The 17943-nt window shown below is 42.0% G+C and overlaps 1 protein-coding gene across 3 annotated transcripts in view; it reads right to left on the bottom strand.

Annotated features, from left to right (window-relative positions):
- Window positions 1-17943, bottom strand: part of COL17A1 (collagen type XVII alpha 1 chain) — a 169466-nt gene that overhangs the window by 138918 nt on the left and 12605 nt on the right. For 2 of the 3 annotated variants that reach the window (XR_003942098.1, XM_030202785.1), the window contains exons 2-6: window positions 14732-14797; window positions 11887-11925; window positions 8229-8327; window positions 2944-3081; window positions 1358-1405 (exon numbers count right to left, since the gene is read on the bottom strand). Coding sequence is in view for 2 of the 3 variants with exons in the window: in XM_030202785.1 (XP_030058645.1) it covers window positions 1358-1405; window positions 2944-3081; window positions 8229-8327; window positions 11887-11925; window positions 14732-14786 (379 nt within the window). In the remaining variant the exon portion in view is untranslated. The remainder of the gene's footprint in view (window positions 1-1357; window positions 1406-2943; window positions 3082-8228; window positions 8328-11886; window positions 11926-14731; window positions 14798-17943) is intronic. The other variant, XM_030202786.1, reaches the window with a different exon arrangement.

The following is a 17943-nucleotide window of genomic DNA, read 5'->3' as shown; positions in this document are numbered from 1 at the left end:
GTGAGTCTGACGTCCTGCACGTACGTGCAGGACGTCAGACTCACAGAAGCAGAAGCCTGCGCGGCCACATTGGTGATCTGCAAGGGCTGACCTCTACATGGAATGTTGCTAGTGGAATAGCAACATTCCATGTAGAATCTCAAATAGCACGAGGAGTGGCCTAGTGGTTAGGGTGGTGGACTTTGGCCCTGGGGAACTAAGGAACTGAGTTCGATTCCAAGCACAGGCAGCTCCTTGTGACTCTGGGCAAGTCACTTAACCCTCCATTGCCCCATGCAAGCCGCATTGAGCCTGCCATGAGTGGGAAAGCGCGGGGTACAAATGTAACAAAAAAAAAAATGAAATCATATTATTTTGGTATTACACACAGGGGCAAACTCCTATTTCCCTAATTTGCCTTCTGGCTCTTCCAGACTCCCTCCTTGCATGTCATTCTCTCACTGCTCCCAGCTCTTCCTCCTTTAGTATCTCTCCCTTTCTGTAGTTTAATTCCACTGGTCTCTCTCCCATTCCCTTCTTCTCTCTCGTTTTTCCTCTTGGACTCCTCTCGCAATGTCAATCCAGTCATCTCCAGTTTTATCAGTGTCATTCTCCTTATGTTTCTCCCTGCTCTCCCTCGTTGCCCATCTCTTTCCAGTGTCCTGGTGTCTCTCTACTCTCCTTATCTTTCCCTCTTCTTCAGCATTAAGCCAACTTCATTTCCCTCCTAGGTTCTACTTACTGCATAAGGAAGCCGACTGTGACATTGTATTTTATTTTTGTTACATTTGTACCCAGCGCTTTCCCACTCATGGCAGGCTCAATGCGGCTTACATGGGGGAATCAAAGTGGGAATCGAACTCAGTTCCTCAGGACCAAAGTCCACCACCCTAACCACTAGGCCACTCCTCCACTGTTGCTACTATTTGAGATTCTACATGGAATGTTGCTATTCCACCAATGTGGCCGCGCAGGCTTCTCCTTCTGTGAGTCTGACGTATGTGCAGGACGTCAGACTCACAGAAGCCTGCGCAGCCTTTTACATGGAATGTTGCTAGTGGAATAGCAACATTCCATGTAGAATCTCCAATAGTATCTATTTTATTTTTGTTACATTTGTACCCCGCACTTTCCCACTCACGGCAGGCTCAATGCGGCTTACATGGGGCAATGGAGGGTTAAGTGACTTGCCCAGAGTCATCTGTTCATAATATGGGAACTATCAAATTTGTATCACCTATCAATTAATCTAGCAGTCCAGTAATACAGGTGAATCCTCCATAAGCTCAGTTTTTCCCCAGTGATTAATAATTTGACTTTTGTGATAAATGAGATCAACATAAACATTCAATTACTGAGAAACAGTACATAAACATACCAAATTCTTTTCTTGGGTATTCTGGAGAAGAATTTCCACTGGAGCTTCCTAAAGAAGAACAGAGAACAATCTCAGCTTTTCACTAGCGTGTGATTTCTATGACGTCCCTTTCTATAGCAGATGCTGCACATGCATGAGGAATCGGAAGAAAGCAACTCTGCTTTTTCCAGAGACATTATCCAGAGACATTTTCCAGAGACCGCAACCTCGGTGTCATCTTCGACTCCTCCCTCTCCTTCTCTGCGCATATCCAGCAGATAGCCAAGACCTGCCGCTTCTTCCTCTACAACATTAGCAAAATTCGCCCCTTCCTCTCTGAGCACACCACCCGAACTCTCATCCACTCTCTCATTACCTCTCGCCTTGACTACTGCAACCTACTCCTCACCGGCCTCCCACTTAGCCACCTATCCCCCCTTCAGTCCATCCAGAACTCTGCCGCACATCTTATCTTCCGCCTTGACCGATATACTCAAATCACCCCTCTCCTCAAGTCACTTCACTGGCTTCCGATCAGATACCGTATACAGTTCAAGCATCTCCTTAGTGGAGGAGTAGCCTAGTGGTTAGTGCAGTGGACTTTGATCCTGGGGAACCGAGTTCGATTCCCACTGCAGCTCCTTGTGACTGTGGGCCAGTCACTTAATCCTCCATTGCCCCTGGTACAAAATAAGTACCTGAATATACTATGTAAACCGCTTTGAATGTAGTTGCAAAAACCACAGAAAGGCAGTATATCAAGTCCCATCTCCCTTTCCCTAGTTGAGATTCTACATGGAATGTTGAAACTATATGTAGATTCTAGATGGAATGTTGCTACTATTGAGATTCTGTTGCTACTATTTGAGATTCTACATGGAATGTTAATGTTGCTATTCCACTAGCAACATTCAATGTAGAAGCCTGCCCTTGCAGATCAGCAACGCGGCTGCGCAGGCTTCTGTTTCTGTGAGTCTGGCATCCTGCACGTATGTAAGATTGTTTGCATCTGGGACAATGGAGGGTTAAGTGACTTGCCCATGGTCACAAGGAGCTGCAGTGGGAATTGAACCAGTTCCCCAGGATCTCAATCCACTGCACTAACCATTAGACTACACCTCCACTTGTCTTTGTGACCTGACTACATTGTAAGCTCCACAGAGAAGAGATAGACAAGAGTCTATAACACATGTAAAAAGCTGCATATGACTAGTAGCATCAGAGAAGTGATAAATGGTGTACCGTTCATGTCAATACATAGTACAGAGAAATAATTTTTACAGTGCTAAATCTGATGTTTATTCATTATTGTCTCTGTAATCAGAAATCAATATTCCTAGTATCTCAGTCATCTTGCGGGACAGATAGCCCATACTGCTGGTGAATGTCGCACCGTTCTAGTAACTTTGGTTTCTTGTGCACTAATGGGTACCTATTTTATAAAAAGACATCTAAGTGCCTTCATAAAATGAACATAAAGTAGGTGCCTTTTGGACATTCTATATTGGCGCCTTGTTATCAAATTATCCTTCCCGCCATATGCAAGAACAACTTATTCACCGGAGCATGCTTAACTATCTAGTTATCACAACAATAGCTCCACCTACCTTCATAGGCTGCATGGTGGGAAATGGAGGTATAGGTTTTCCTGTCAAATGTTGAGCTAGGTGAAACAGAGAGCGTAGAGCTGGGAGATGGAGCCCGCTTTGAGCCCGAGGACCCTACTTGTAATCTTGAATTGCTACCTATAAATCAGAAAAAGAATCAGAAAGCAAAGCTAGAAACGAGTCCCAAGACATGGCTTCAGTGATTCCTGGTTGCCAGTGCTCGTGGTTTGGTTGCACTGTGGTTCCAAATAGCAGTTTTGTCTGATTCGCTGTTCTTGCCTCCTGATTGGTGAGGCAGTCAGATGTGTAAGGAAGAAAGAAGGAAGGAAGAAAAAGCAACACTGGGCCTTCAGGATTGAGATGGTCAAAGTCTCTTGTTTATTAATTGACGGATAGACCCGACACGGACCGTGTTTCGGTGCACTGGCGCCTGCCTCAGGGGTCAGCTAATCCTGATCAAAAAATTGTAGGTGGTACTGTCACCATTGGAGCCGACTCTGTGGGTGCTGTGGGTGCTTGAGCACCCCCAATATTGGAAAAATTCCTTGTATGTGTCCAGGTAGGGATTATTTCCATTGGGCTTAGCACCCTCAATAATTTTGAAAAGTTGGCTCCTATGACTGTCACAGTGTAGCACCTTCCAGAGGTTTTGACCAGTGCTTTGATAGTTAACACACCAAATGTTTAAACGGTGCTTGAACAGTTAAAACATCAAAAGGCTAAGCACTGAAGAGTACACAATTCCTTCTCTCCAAATAGCATAACAGTACAAACTATGAGCAAACAGGAGTCGTGTAATCACTGTGACAGTACCACCTACAATTTTTTGATCAGGATTAGCTGACCCCTGAGGCAGGCGCCAGTGCACCAAAACACGGCCCATTTCGGGTCTATCCGTCTTATTTATTTATTTATTGCATTTGTATCCCACATTTTCCCACCTCTTTGCAGGCTCAAATTTGATCATCTCAATCCTGAAGGCCCAGTGTTGCTTTTTTGTTTCTGCATTATTTTGTATGCTGTTTTACCCTCTCTTTTGTGTCAGTCAGATGTGTAAAACAGGTCTTTGTGGAAGGGGGATTTTTAAATATAAGTTAGTATATTAAGGTGTTCATTTTCAAAGCACATAGACTTACAAAGTTACGTGCTTTGAAAATGAGCTGGCCTAGGCAAGAATTGGGTGGGCACCAAGTGCTCTTCCCCCCCCCCCCCCCAAAAAAAAATTATCTCAGCTGGTGGGAAAACGCTTCTTTCCACCTTGGCAGCAGTATTTTGCCCAACGTAGCATTAGCAACTAGAGAGCTTTGGGGGGGGGGGGGGGGGGGCAGGGCTGAAAATTGTTTGGTTTAGCTTCTCAAAAAAATAAATATATATATTCCATGGCCCCTGACATTGCAGTACAAAATGATAACCAGAATTTAAAGACCACTGGTGTCAAGGTAAGTTTGTCCTCAGGAAAGATTGACTAGAGCATCAGTTGAGTGGAAAAATAATGGATTTAGGTTTAATACAAAGAGTCTGTGCCTTTAATATTGGACAATAAGTATGTTTTTAATGAAATGATTTGACTATACACCGTATTGGCCTTGAAGAAGCCAACCAGATGATCAATGTGGAATAATGAATTAGACGAGTAATATCTGGGGATAATCAGGTTAATACCACATTTTTTTTTCTGTTTACTGTTTAATTGATCTCCTTGTCTTGTTTCACTCTCCCTATTTAGTGGTCTAAGGAAGAGAATAGAATTACCTGACTGAAATAATTCCTATATATTACTTTCTCTGTATTTCCGGCAAGTTGTTTTGTCGCTTGTAAAAAATTTAAATGGTTATAAATAAAAAATTATAAAAGAGTCTGTGCCTTTGTGAACTGAAGTCTGGTTCTTCCCTGTCCTCTCTTAAGTTTATCTTGTGCTTATTCTGTCAAAGTCTTTGTTCTTTTTCATTTGGGGGGGATTTCACACTGAACAATGACCCTTCGGAGGCTGCATTTCCATGATAGATGTGCAAAATAGGATGATATATTGCTGAACATGGAAATTCAATAACTACTTCCCATTATTATTAATCATTCCTTAAGGGTTAGGACTGTACTTTTTCAAGGTTGTCATATTTCCCAATAAAAATAGCCTATTGGTTGGGGAAAGAAGAGAAGGGGCAAAATCATTTCTATTACATGGAAGATACAGGCTGAAAGGGAATATCTTTTCGGGTAACAGCTGTCAACCTTTGGGTGCTGGGATCTGAAGGATTTCCTGATGTTGAACCTGAGTCTTCCCCTTGGAATGTCAAAGCTCAGCCTAAAGTTATCCAAATACAGTTATCCAAATATCCTCACTGGCCTCCCACTTAGCCGTCTATCCCCCCTTCAATCCATTCAGAACTCTGCTGCACGTCTTATATTCTGCCTGAACCGATATACTCATATCACCCCTCTCCTCAAGTCACTTCACTGGCTTCCGATCAGATACCGCATACAGTTCAAGCTTCTCCTTCTTACCTACAAATGCACTCAATCTGCAGCCCCTCATTACCTCTCCACCCTCATCTCCCCTTACGTTCCCGCCCGAAACCTCCGCTCACAGGACAAATCCCTCCTCTCAGTACCCTTCTCCACCACCGCCAACTCCAGGCTCCGCCCATTCTGCCTCGCCTCACCCTATGCTTGGAATAAACTTCCTGAGCCCTTACGCCGAGCCCCCTCCCTACCCATCTTTAAATCCTTGCTCAAAGCCCACCTCTTCAATGTTGCCTTCGGCACCTAACCTTAGACTGCCCCAATTTGACTGCCACTACTTGATTGTCTGTACATTTGTCCATTAGATTGTAAGCTCTCAGAGCAGGGACTGTCCTTCTACGTTATATTGTACAGCGCTGCGTAACCCTAGTAGCGCTTTAGAAATGTCAAATAGTAGTAATAGTAGTAGTTATCTGGATAATGTAAACCAGATAAATTGAGCAGCAGACATCTGCAGGTAAGTCCTGAAAATCTACTTAGACTTATCTGGACAATTTTACCACTGGCTGGCTTGCTCAATATTACCCTTTTAGTGAACCCATGGCAATGGTTTTCTTATAGGAAAAGGCAAAAGCTTGCATACCGACATTTGATAACCCTTAGGCAGGACATATGACTATTACTAGTTTTTGTAATAGAGCCAGCAGACAAGAGCAGAAGTAAGCTAGACTAGACTAGAGCAGACTGATTTGTGGTTCTCAATTCAGTCCTCAGGACACAGCCAGCTAGTTTGGATTTCAGGATATCCACAATGAATATGCATGAGAAGATCCGCACATAATGAAGGTAGGGCATGCAAATCAGTTTCATGCATATTCATTGTGGATATCCTGAAATCCAGACTGGCTGAGAACATTGGAACTAGAATGAATGATTTGTTTTCTTTTAATCAGCTATTAATGAAATTGCACCAAATCAGTGTCTGATGTTGTGAGCTGCTGGCCATGGCAAGAGCTATGAGGGTGTAGGTAGAAGGATAGCACAGAAGGGATCTTTGGGAGAACGGAAGACCGGGCAGTTGGAGATAGAAATGCAGGCAAAATTCTTCAATCTACCTTCTGGGAGAAGGGGTCGTTTTCTTCTTCTTTTTCAGCACAGGGCACTAAATTCTCCTCCTGGTTAGGAGAATCATTTCAACACACTCAAGTTTGCTGCCTGTAGTATCTACGATTGCAATCTTTATAGGGAGAACCTGGCACTCTTTACCCTTACAGGTTTAAAGATCATAATCCATTATTTATTTACTTATTTATTTTGCAGCATTTGTATCCCACATTTTCCCACCTATTTGCAGGCTCAATGTGGCTTACATTATGCCGTAATGGCGATCGCCATTTCGGAATGAGAAATACAGAATATTATTGCATTTAGAGTACAGAAAATATAAAATAAGTTATAAGAAGTGGTATACACAGTTCAATTCAGGCATTAAAGATCAAGGGTAAATGTAAAACATTCAACAGTAATAATGTGAATAAAGTAAACAAATAGAGTTCAATGTTAACTTGTAATAGTAAAGTTTTGATGTTTGGTCATTTATGAAGGATCCTTTAGGTAAGTCTCTTTGAACAAGTTAGTCTTTAGTCATTTATGAAAGTCTGTCAAAACGTGCATAGTTTTTATGGCAGGTGGTAGAGCAGTCCACAGTTGCGTACTGATGTAGGAGAAGCTAGATGCATATATCTCTCTATATAAAACGCACCTCCAACATTCTGAAGCCTCCACAAGTCCCAACGTTCTAAATGTGTGGTGGTGAAACCAGGAATTCGCCCATGAGTGTTGGCCCCGCCCCCCGCATCAAACGTCATGAGGGCGGACCAATGACACTCAACCAATCGCATCGCGAACCCGTTACTAAGCGACGGAACATGACATAAGACACATCGCGGAACAATGAAAACCAGCACACAGTTGCTACGCGACGTCAACAGCAACGCTAAAAGGACCATATAGATCTCTGCTCTCCACACAAACAACGGACACGGAGGGCATAGGAGGGAAGGAAAAAAACCAGCACATATACACACACTCTCACTCTTAATTGGCTATAATGAGCGACTGACCTGCCACTATCACAGGGACTGCTAGCACCTCTCTCTCTCACACACACGGGACACAGAGGGGATGGAAGACAAGGAACGAATCGTTGGGTATGGAGGGGGCGGCAGGGGAGATAAGGCAAGAACTGCCTCAAATGTTTGTGCTGTGCTCTGTACAATTATAATGCTGTCTTCATTTTGACCCTACCCTTTCACACTCTCTTTCACACAGACGCACACACACACACTTACACTGTCTCTATCTCACACACACATGCACCCACACACATATACACACTCTCTCACACAGACACACAAACACGCCTCAAATGGTTCAGCTGTCCTATGTAAAATTTCACTGCTGACTCTTCATTTTCACCCTACCTGTGCACACTCTCTTTCACACACACTTTCTCTGTGTCACACACACACAGACACACATACAAATACACACTCTCACTCTCTCTATAGCCTTGCTAGAGCCCGTTTCATTAGTTTACGAAACGGGCCTTTTTTACTAGTTGATTTATATTTAAGTCCTTTGCAACTGGGGTAATGGAGGTTCAAGAAAGTGCGTGATGATCTTTTTGTGTTCCTTGCTGGTAGGTCTATGAGGTCTGACATGTACGACGGGGCCTCGCCATGAATAATTTTATAAACCAGGGTACAGGTTTTGAATCCATTAACCTCCTACAGTACTTTTGGTCTGTACAGTTTAATACTTACTTGTGGTGATGTAGCTGCTCCCATGAGTTACAACCTTCTTTTCCATTCCACTCCCTCCGCTATGTGATGATACCTTGGCCCCACTGCTGTTTCCTCCTTCTATTGGAAAACAAAATCCCCACCCCCACAAAATAAGGCATGAGTGATCCCAGAAAACACCAGACCGGACCACAGCGAACAAAAGGAAGCAGTCATACAAAGCTGAAAATGTACGGTGTTGCAGTGGTGGATGGGGAGCGCGTCTTATTATCAACACTACGTTGATGTCAGGGGTTGTGCAGTGAAAGAGCTTTCATTTCATGATGGGGGTTTTTTTTTTCAAGTTGAACTTTTGTTAAAATTTTTAAAAATACAAAAAGAAATGAAATTCCAAGGCTCCTTTCCAATCTCCCTCCCGCCCACTGTTTTAAAAAAACATGGTGTGGGTCCAGGAGCCCCCTCCCACTCATCTGCCCTTTAAAATAAAATCTGCCCCACCTAATCTTTGTTAAAGAAGGTGGCTCCAGATGTCAACTGACCACCACCCCAATCCCTCCTCTGGGTCTCCCAAAATCCTTCACAGTGAACGTGAAGCAGGATTGTCCCTTACCTGCTTCCTACACAGTGTCTTGCATTGATCTGATAATGCTATGCTGGTTACATTAAGATGCTTATCCCTAAACATTGACGAGGCAGTTTAGCTATTTTATTACTGGCTTGTTGTCAAAGCTTGGAATGAAGCATTTTGGGAAGGTTCAAAAGCAGCCACCTTCTTTTGCAAAGATTGGGTAAGTTGGGAAGGTAGTGGGAGAGCCTAGGAGATGCCAGATTTATTTAAGGCTGAGCAGATGGATGGGAAGGGAAATTGGGAAGCATCTGAAATGACACGAACCACGTATGAAAATTTTGTTTAGTGGTTTATATCATTTCAGATACAAAACAACACAAATTATATTTCTCATTCTGATTGACAATAAAACAGCAGTCTAGCGGATGCCCAGAAACTAGGGCTGTACCGAATTTGATTCGATTCAACCCCCAAAACATTATTTGTATTCGGCCGAATAGTGATTTAAATTCGAATATGAATAATCTGGGGCTCTACTGTGCTAATTCCTATTGAAATAAACATGTGATCTCTGATTTCACATTGCTTTTTCTATTATTTCTTATGTTAAAGCTCAAAACCTATTATTTGTATTCAATATTCATATTCGACCAAATAATATTTTTCATTATCCTTGTCTGTCTGTGTTTTTAGATTGTAAGCTCTATCGAGCAGGGACTGTCTCTCTGTGTCAGGTGTTCAGCGCTGCGTGCGTCTGGTAGCGCTATACAAATGTTAATAATAATAACATTCCATGTAGAAGCCTGCCCTTGCAGATGAGCAACGCGGCCGCGCAGGCTTCTGTTTCTGTGAGTCTGACGTCCTGCACGTACGTGCAGGACGTCAGACTCACAGAAACAGAAGCCTACGCGGCCGCGTTGCTCATCTGCAAGGGCAGGCTTCTACATGGAATGTTGCTAGTGGAGGAGTAGCCTAGTGGTTAGTGCAGTGGAACATGGAATGTTGCTACTATTGGAGATTCTACACGGAATGTTGCTACTATTGGAGATTCCAGATGGAATGTTTTGGCTCCTAGCCACTACTCAAGTGCCCTCCCCTTGTTCCTTCTCACCCAGTACTTCCCTCGCCCTTAATTGTCTTGTCTGTCTGTATTTTCAGATTGTAAGCTCTATCGAGCAGGGACTGTCTCTCTGTGTCAGGTGTTCAGCGCTGCGTGCGTCTGGTAGCGCTATACAAATGTTAATAATAATAATAATAATAATATTCGGCTGAATAGTAAAATATGTTATTCAGTACTGCTCTACCAGAAAACATCTTAAATTATCAGTCAGTTGTACGGTGTTTTCAGGATCACTAAGACAAACATATCAAAAGGGGAAGCCATCTTAGTTTGGTGTTATAAAATTGACAGAGGTAGTAAACCTTATAGACCAAACAATGTATTGAGGCATCTGATCAAGTATACTCTGGTCCTCATAAGCTCATGCCTCAATAAATGATTAGTCTATGGTGCCACCTGCCTCTAAAGCAAACACAGTTTCCCTGGAAGAACTTCATACGTCCAATATGCAGAGGTCTGGTAGCTCTTTTGGTTCTCCAGAAAATAGAAGTCTCCGCAAGTTCTAATATGTCATTAGATCAACATGTAAATTATCCAGAGCTAGCACTGTACCTGAGCTTCCAAGACCCAAGAAGACCCTTTGGCTATGAGAAGCCCTAGAAGACCCTTTGGCTATGAGAAGCCAGTATTTGACGGAAAGACAGAAGCTCTGAAAAGCTGAGGCACATCTTTGGATCATTCTTGTGTTGAAACAATTAACAATTGTCACAACCTGCAAAAACTCTAGTGCTTCCAACATGTATTTCTGTAGGTATGCGTATGCTCTTTATCGAGAACCGGTCTATAGATTTCAGGAGGATTTATACTTTATTTTGCTATAAACCTTTAAATGTGATCTGCGCAATGCACTAAGTTGGAACTTGTTTTCAATATAATTTGTCCCTACGGATAAAGCAAGCCTGGTCTGGTTAGTAAGCAGAGCCCATACTGTCAGCAGAATCTTCTTTAGAAAGAGATTTGGTGAGAAAGTTCTGGGATAGAGCAGGGCCGCCAAGAGACACAGCCGGGCCCAGGGCAAGACCGACCCCCTCCCGCCTGGGCTGCTAGCATGCCCTGCCACCCTTCCACATTTGGGCCACTACCCCTGCCCCCTTACCTTCCTCAGTCTGTCTTCTCCTGCTCCTATGTGCCAGGACCCGGATGGTTGTATTAACGCAATAACCCGGGGCCCAGCACGGGACAGACCAGGAAGCAGGAAGAAGCTTGGAGGCTGGGCCCGGGGAATTTTGCCCTCCCGCCCCCCTTCTCAATGGCCCTAGGATAGAGCTGTTAATCACACTGCCACATTTATAACATTACACCACAGAAGGAGAAGAAGAAACAACGGCTGTATTGCCTAGGAGAGGTCTTAGTTCTGTTCTTTATTTGCTGGTTACCAATCAGTGGCTTCTTCATGTGGGGGATTTTGAAGTTCTCAAACCTGCCCACACAGAAACAATCTTAAGAAGGAGATTTGGGAATGAAAATAGGGCAATATTCTATGCTTCTGCTGAAGTGCTTTTGAATAAAGGAACATTTGGAAGGGAGAAAATGGTAATATACCTAAATTGCCTGGTTCAATCGAACACAGAGGTGTATCTGATGGCAAAAAGTGAGCTGCGGTTTACAGTTTTAGGGCTGTATCCTTGCCTAAAATCTTTGGAAGCACTAGAGTTTCCTACACCAAAGTTTGAGGCCAATGTAAGCACTTTGTGGGGGTGGGGGATCTTCAGAGTATTGATTAAAGGAGAGGGGGGGGGGGGGGGGGGAGGCAAAACTGGCAACTTGCAAAAAGAAATGTATGGAAGGTTGGACCAATATTATCTAGAATATCACACTTCCTAATTTTTTTTTTGTAATAAAATAATTTTTTTCCAGACTAAGGAGGAATCATAGTGAATTCACATTGCACATGCTTAATATTCTGAAACTGTGCTCGGATCCTATTTCTTAACCAAAATGGAAAACATTGACATCTAAGAATAACTGCGATGACAGGAAATTGCACGTACTTGGTGGTAACGATGTCAGTCTTGTTGTGATGACAGTCTCTGTAATGATGGAAAAATAACCAAGAGTTTTGTTATTTATTTGTAGCATTTGTATCCCATATTTTCCCACCAATTTGCAGGCTCAATGTGGCTTACATTTGCCGTAATGGCGGTTGCCATTTCCGGGTAACAGAATTACAAATGGTAATGTGTTAAGTTGCATACATACATGGTAACATACATGTAACATAACATACGTGAACAGATCATGGTATAGATATATATCGTGTGCATATATATGTTAAGGAAGAATAAATTATGGTAATACATGAAAGTTCCTGAGTAAGAAATTGGAAGAATAAATTATAGTAATACATGAACGTTCCTGAGTATGAAATTGGGTTGTATCATTCTTTAGATCATCGACTATGGAGAGACCATATTCGACATAGAGATTGAAATGGTTATGCTTATTCTTCAGTAAAAAAAAACAACCCTAGACTCGCATTAATGCATTCAATATCATATGACATGAATATGTTCTAATATAAGACTTGAAAACTTTCAATGAGATTTGTTTTTTCTCTCTCTTATAGACAACTGGTCTCATAGACTCATTAGTCAAAATAAAAAAGGTCAGTCTTGTAGACGGAAAACACCTGTAATTGGTGTTTCTCCAAACCACAGTCATCTGATCTGTTACCATCTAGAGGAATTTCTCCTATTGTGGCATATGTTGAATTTCTTTTTAATTGTAATATGATTTTTCTACTGAGTTTAATAGAGTTTTGACAAGTTCACAACAGTTGGTTTGTCAGATATCTTTTGGTGGTAAATGGTCCCATGACCCAGCTAGCTTTGAAGAATATGGAAGCTCCCACCAGCTGCCTTATTACGTAGAGTTGTTCTACTACTACTACTACTATTTAGCATTTCTATAGCGCTACAAGGCGTACGCAGCGCTGCACAAACATAGAAGAAAGACAGTCCCTGCTCAAAGAGCTTACAATCTAATAGACAAAAAATAAATAAAGTAAGCAAATCAAATCAATTAATGTGTACAGGAAGGAGGAGAGGAGGGTAGGTGGAGGCGAGTGGTTACAAGTGGTTACGAATCTTGCATGGAATCTTGTCACTCTTTACGATTCCAGAATCTTGCTATTCTTTGGGGTTCTACATGGAATGTTGATACTCCTTGAGATTACTACTACTACTATTTAGCATTTCTATAGCGCTACAAGGCGTACGCAGCACTGCACAAACATAGAAGAAAGACAGTCCCTGCTCAAAGAGCTTACAATCTAATAGACAAAAAATAAAGTAAGCAAATCAAATCAATTAATGTGTACAGGAAGGAGGAGAGGAGGGTAGGTGGAGGCGAGTGGTTACAAGTGGTAACGAGTCAAAAGCATCTTCCATTGTACTCCCATCCTTCACACACATGTGTAACAAGCACACTTTGAAGACAAAAGACTAAGGGCTCCTTTTATTAAGCGGCGGTAAGTCCAACGCAGGCTTACCACTCGCTATAACGGAAGTACCGCCAGGCTACCACAGCAGCCTGGCGGCACTTCCCACCCCTACCGCGCCGTCATTTCCGGCACTACAAAAATGTATTAATTTTTGTAGCGTCAGACTGTACCTGGCGGTAATCGGGCAGTGCCACATGCTGCTCAGTTACCGCCGGGTTGGCACGGGAGCCCTTACCACCACCTCCCCTAAGGGCCCCCCTATGAAATGGCCGCACGGCAAGTGCTTTACTTGCCACCCAGCCAATTCCTGCAGGAAAGCGAGACCTTCCCTTTTACCAGCTGTGGTAAAAGGGGGCCTTGGCATGCGTGTAAAAGACGTGCTGGCCCCCTTTTGCTGCAGCTTGGTAAAAAGGTCCCTAAGGGTCCTTTTACTAAGGTGTGTTAATGGATTTAGAATGTACTAACAAATTAGTGTGCATTAAGTTCCATGCAGCCCGTAGGTATACAATGAGCCATATGGCATTTAGCACATGCTAATCATTAGCCTGCCTTTTTAAAGGGCCCTTTTACTAATGCTTAGTGTGTGCTAATGGATATAGTGCATGCTAAATGCTAAGAAGTCTATTTAAACCTATGGGCTGCTCATATTAGTCCTCTCCTCAAGTCACTTCACTGGCTTCATATCCGTTTCCGCATACAGTTCAAACTCCTCTTATTGACCTATAAGTGCATTCACTCTGCAGCTCCTCAGTACCTCTCCATTCTCATCTCTCCTACATTCCTCCCCGGGAACTCCGTTCACTAGGGAAATCTCTCTTATCTGCACCCTTCTCCTCCACCGCTAACTCCAGACTCCGTTCCTTTTATCTTGCTGCACCATATGCCTGGAATAGACTTCCTGAGCTGGTACGTCAAGCTCCATCTCTGGCCGTCTTCAAATCTAAGCTAAAAGCCCACCTTTTTGATGCTGCTTTTAACTCCTAAACCTTATTCACTTTGTTCAGAACCCTTATTTTATCATCCTCACTTTAACATTCCCTTATCTCTTGTTTGTCCTGTTTGCCTGTCCTAATTAGATTGTAAGCTCTGTGGAGCAGGGACTGTCTCTTCATGTTCAAGTGTACAGCGCTGCGTACGTCTAGTAGCACTATAGAAATGATCAGTAGTAGTAGTAGCTTCTTAGTATTTCCATTAGCGTTCAATCAATAGGCAAGAGATAAATTTGCATGCGCTGCCTCCATTATATGCAAATCTCTGTCTTGCATATTCATAGTGGGTATCCTGAAAACCCGACTGACTGAGTGCATCCTGAGGACTGGGATAAGTACCACTGGATTACAGATAGACAGATGTCTGGAGTGGTGTTATGAGGTGAAACTGGTCTATTCTCTTACCTCTTCCAGTGGTGATCAAACCGTTTCGACTGCCTTTTTTGGTTACACTGTCCATTCCATAGTCACCTGAAAGAAAAAGGCACAGCGCTAGGAAAAGTTCTTAGATTTGTATCAGATTGCATGCCCAATGAAGGATATATGCTTTTGCACTGAAATATGTGTGCTGCTATGGTAAGAAAGAGCTTTCACTTGTAGCAATCCCTGGGGTTCACTGGAGTCTAGTAAAGACAGGAACAATCCCTGGATGCTCATTCTCCATCACTGATCCAGGTTTAAAATGGCAACTCTGACCCCTAGTGGTAGTCTCATGGTACTACCATTAAGGGTCAAGCTGGCAAATAAGGATAATAAAAGCTTGGTAGATGCTCTTTGAACAAGCAATGTCCACAAACATTTTACAATCCCAGTACAAGAGCTGAAAACATAAGAACATAAGCATTGTCCTCCTGGGACAGAAGGTCCATCAAGCTCAGTATCCTGTTTCCAACAGTGACCAATCCAGGTTACAAGTACCTGGCAAGATCCCAAGACAGTACAATACATTTTATGCTGTTTATCCTAGAAATAAGCAGTGGATTTTCCGAATTCCATCCTAATAATGGCTTATGGACTTTCTTTTAGGAAATTATCCAAACCTTTTCAAAACCCTGGTAAGCTTTTACCACATTCTCTGGCAACGAATTCCAGAGTTTAAATATGTGTTGAGTGATTCATGTCTACCCGTTCTACTCCACTCATTATTTTATAGACCTCTATCATATCTTCTCTCAGCCGACTTTTCTCCAAGCTGAGGAACCCTAGCTGCTTTAGCCTTTTCTTATAAGGAAGTTGTTCCATCCCCCTTATCATTTATATCACTTTTCTCTATACCTTTTCTAATTCTGCTATATCTTTTTTGAGATACAGTGACCAGAATTGCACATAGTATTCGAGGTGTGGTTGCACCATGGAGGATACAAAGGCATTATAACATTCTCATTTTTGCTTTCCATTCCGTTCCTAATAATACCTAACATTCTATTTGCTTTCTTAGGCATAGCAGCACACTGAGCAGAGAGTTTCAAAGTATCATCAACGATGACACCTAGATCCTTTTCCTGGTAGGTGACTGCTAATGTGGAACCTTGCATCACATAGCTATAGTTTGGGTTCCTGTTTTACACATGCATCACTTTGCCCTTGCTCACATAATATTAAATGTTATCTGCCATTTGCATGCCCAGTCTCCCAGTCCTGTAAGGTCCTCTTGTAATTTTTCACAATCCTCTTGTGATTTAACAACTTTGAATAACTTTGTGTCATCAGCAAATTTAATTACCTGACTAGTTATTCCCATCTCTAGATCATTTATAAATATGTTAAAAAGCAGCGGTCCCAGCACAGATCCACAGGGAACCCCACTATCTACCCTTCTCCATTGAGAATACTGACCATTTTCTGTTTTCTGTCTTTTAACCAGTTTTTAATCCACAATAGAACACTAGCTCCTATCCCATGACTCTCCAATTTCCTCTGGAGTCTTTCATGAGGTACTTTGTCAAATGCCTTTTGAAAATCCAGATATACAGTATCGACCGGCTCACCTTTATCCACATGTTTAATCACCCCTTCAAAGAAGTGTAGATTGGTGAGGCAAGATTTCCCTTGACTAAATTCATGTTGGCATTGTTTCATTAATCCATGCTTATGTATACACTCTGTAATTTTGTTCTTTATAATAGTCTCTACCGTTTTGTCCTGCACCAGCGTCAGGCTCACTGGTCTATAATTTCCAGATCACATCTGGCACTCTTTTTAAAAATTGGAATTACATTGGCCACCCTCCAATCTTCCAGTACCATGCTTGATTTTAAAGATAAATTATCTATTACTAACAATAACTCTGCAAGTTCATTTTTCAGTTCTATCAGTGTATTCTATCAGCATATTAGAACATGAAGTTGTAATACACTGGTGCCTATTTACAAAACTGCATTAAAATGCATAAAACCTTTTGAGTGAACCACACCTTAACTGCACTGCACTAGTGTGTATTAAAGTCTGCATTATTACATACATATAATGCAAAATGTACATTTCTAGATGTACAAATCAGTGCAGTTCTGCACCACATTTAAAGAAGTTTCTTTGCATGACTCTCTATATTTTTAGCTCATTCTGGTCACCACATCTCAAAAAAGAGAAAAAAATACAAAGAAGGGCGACCAAAATGATTAAGGGGATGGAACAATCCTCATATGAGGAAAGGTAGGGGGGTTGGGGATCTACAGTTTGGAGAAGAGGAGACTGAGGGGAGATGTGATAGAGGTCTATAAAGTTCTCCGTGCAGTGAAATGGATAAATGCAAATTGATTGATTACTTTTTTTTTTAAGTACAAAGAGTAGGGGGCACTCCATGAAGTTACTAAGTAGTACATTTGAACAACTAGAAGAAAATATTTTTCACTCAATGCATAATTAAGCTCTAGAACTTGTTGCCAGAGGATGTGGTAAAAGCAATTAGCATAGCTGGGTTTAAAAATGGTTTGAACAAATTCCTGAAGGTAAAGTCTATAATAAACTGTTATTAAGGTAGACCTGAGAAAAGCCACTGTGTATTCCTGGAGTTGACAGAATGGATCTTGCTACTTTTTGGGATCCTGCCATGTACCTGCGACCTGGATTGGCCGTTGTTGGAAGCACAATACAGGGCAGGTCGAACCTTTGTTTTGACCCAGTATGGCTATCTTTATGCTCTTATTTTTCAACATTTTTAGCATGCTAAAGTGTGTTAAGCCGAAACCTCTGCATGAACATTAAAGGCAGTTTTACAATTTCTACAAGAACTGAATTCCCCATGTTTTCTCTACCTATTTTGTGCTTCCATAGAATCGACTGTTGTCAAGTATCCATTTACAGTATCTCTGCTCCCTTTCCATCTCTCCCCATTGCATTGGATGAAACAAGAGCTTACAGGCACTAAGTCTGATGCAAATACAAACTGAAGAGTTCCAGGTCCTTAAAGGGGCCAAGTAGTACAGATTTAACAGCAATTATAAAGGTTTTGATCTTTATTTCAAGAGATTCTAGTTGACTTTTTGGCTAGGCTGTGAGAAAATGCAAATCCTTTCCGTCTCACCAAAATAAACTACAAATTAAAGCAATCAGGCTTTCTAATCTCCATCGTCTCTTTAATCTATGTACATATTATAACCCTAAATAAGATACTTCCC

This window comes from Microcaecilia unicolor, chromosome 5, assembly GCF_901765095.1.
Source record: "Microcaecilia unicolor chromosome 5, aMicUni1.1, whole genome shotgun sequence".
NCBI classification, from domain to species: Eukaryota; Metazoa; Chordata; class Amphibia; order Gymnophiona; family Siphonopidae; genus Microcaecilia; species Microcaecilia unicolor.
Note: the sequence above shows the minus strand (reverse complement) of the source record. Positions and strands in the feature narration are given on the sequence as shown.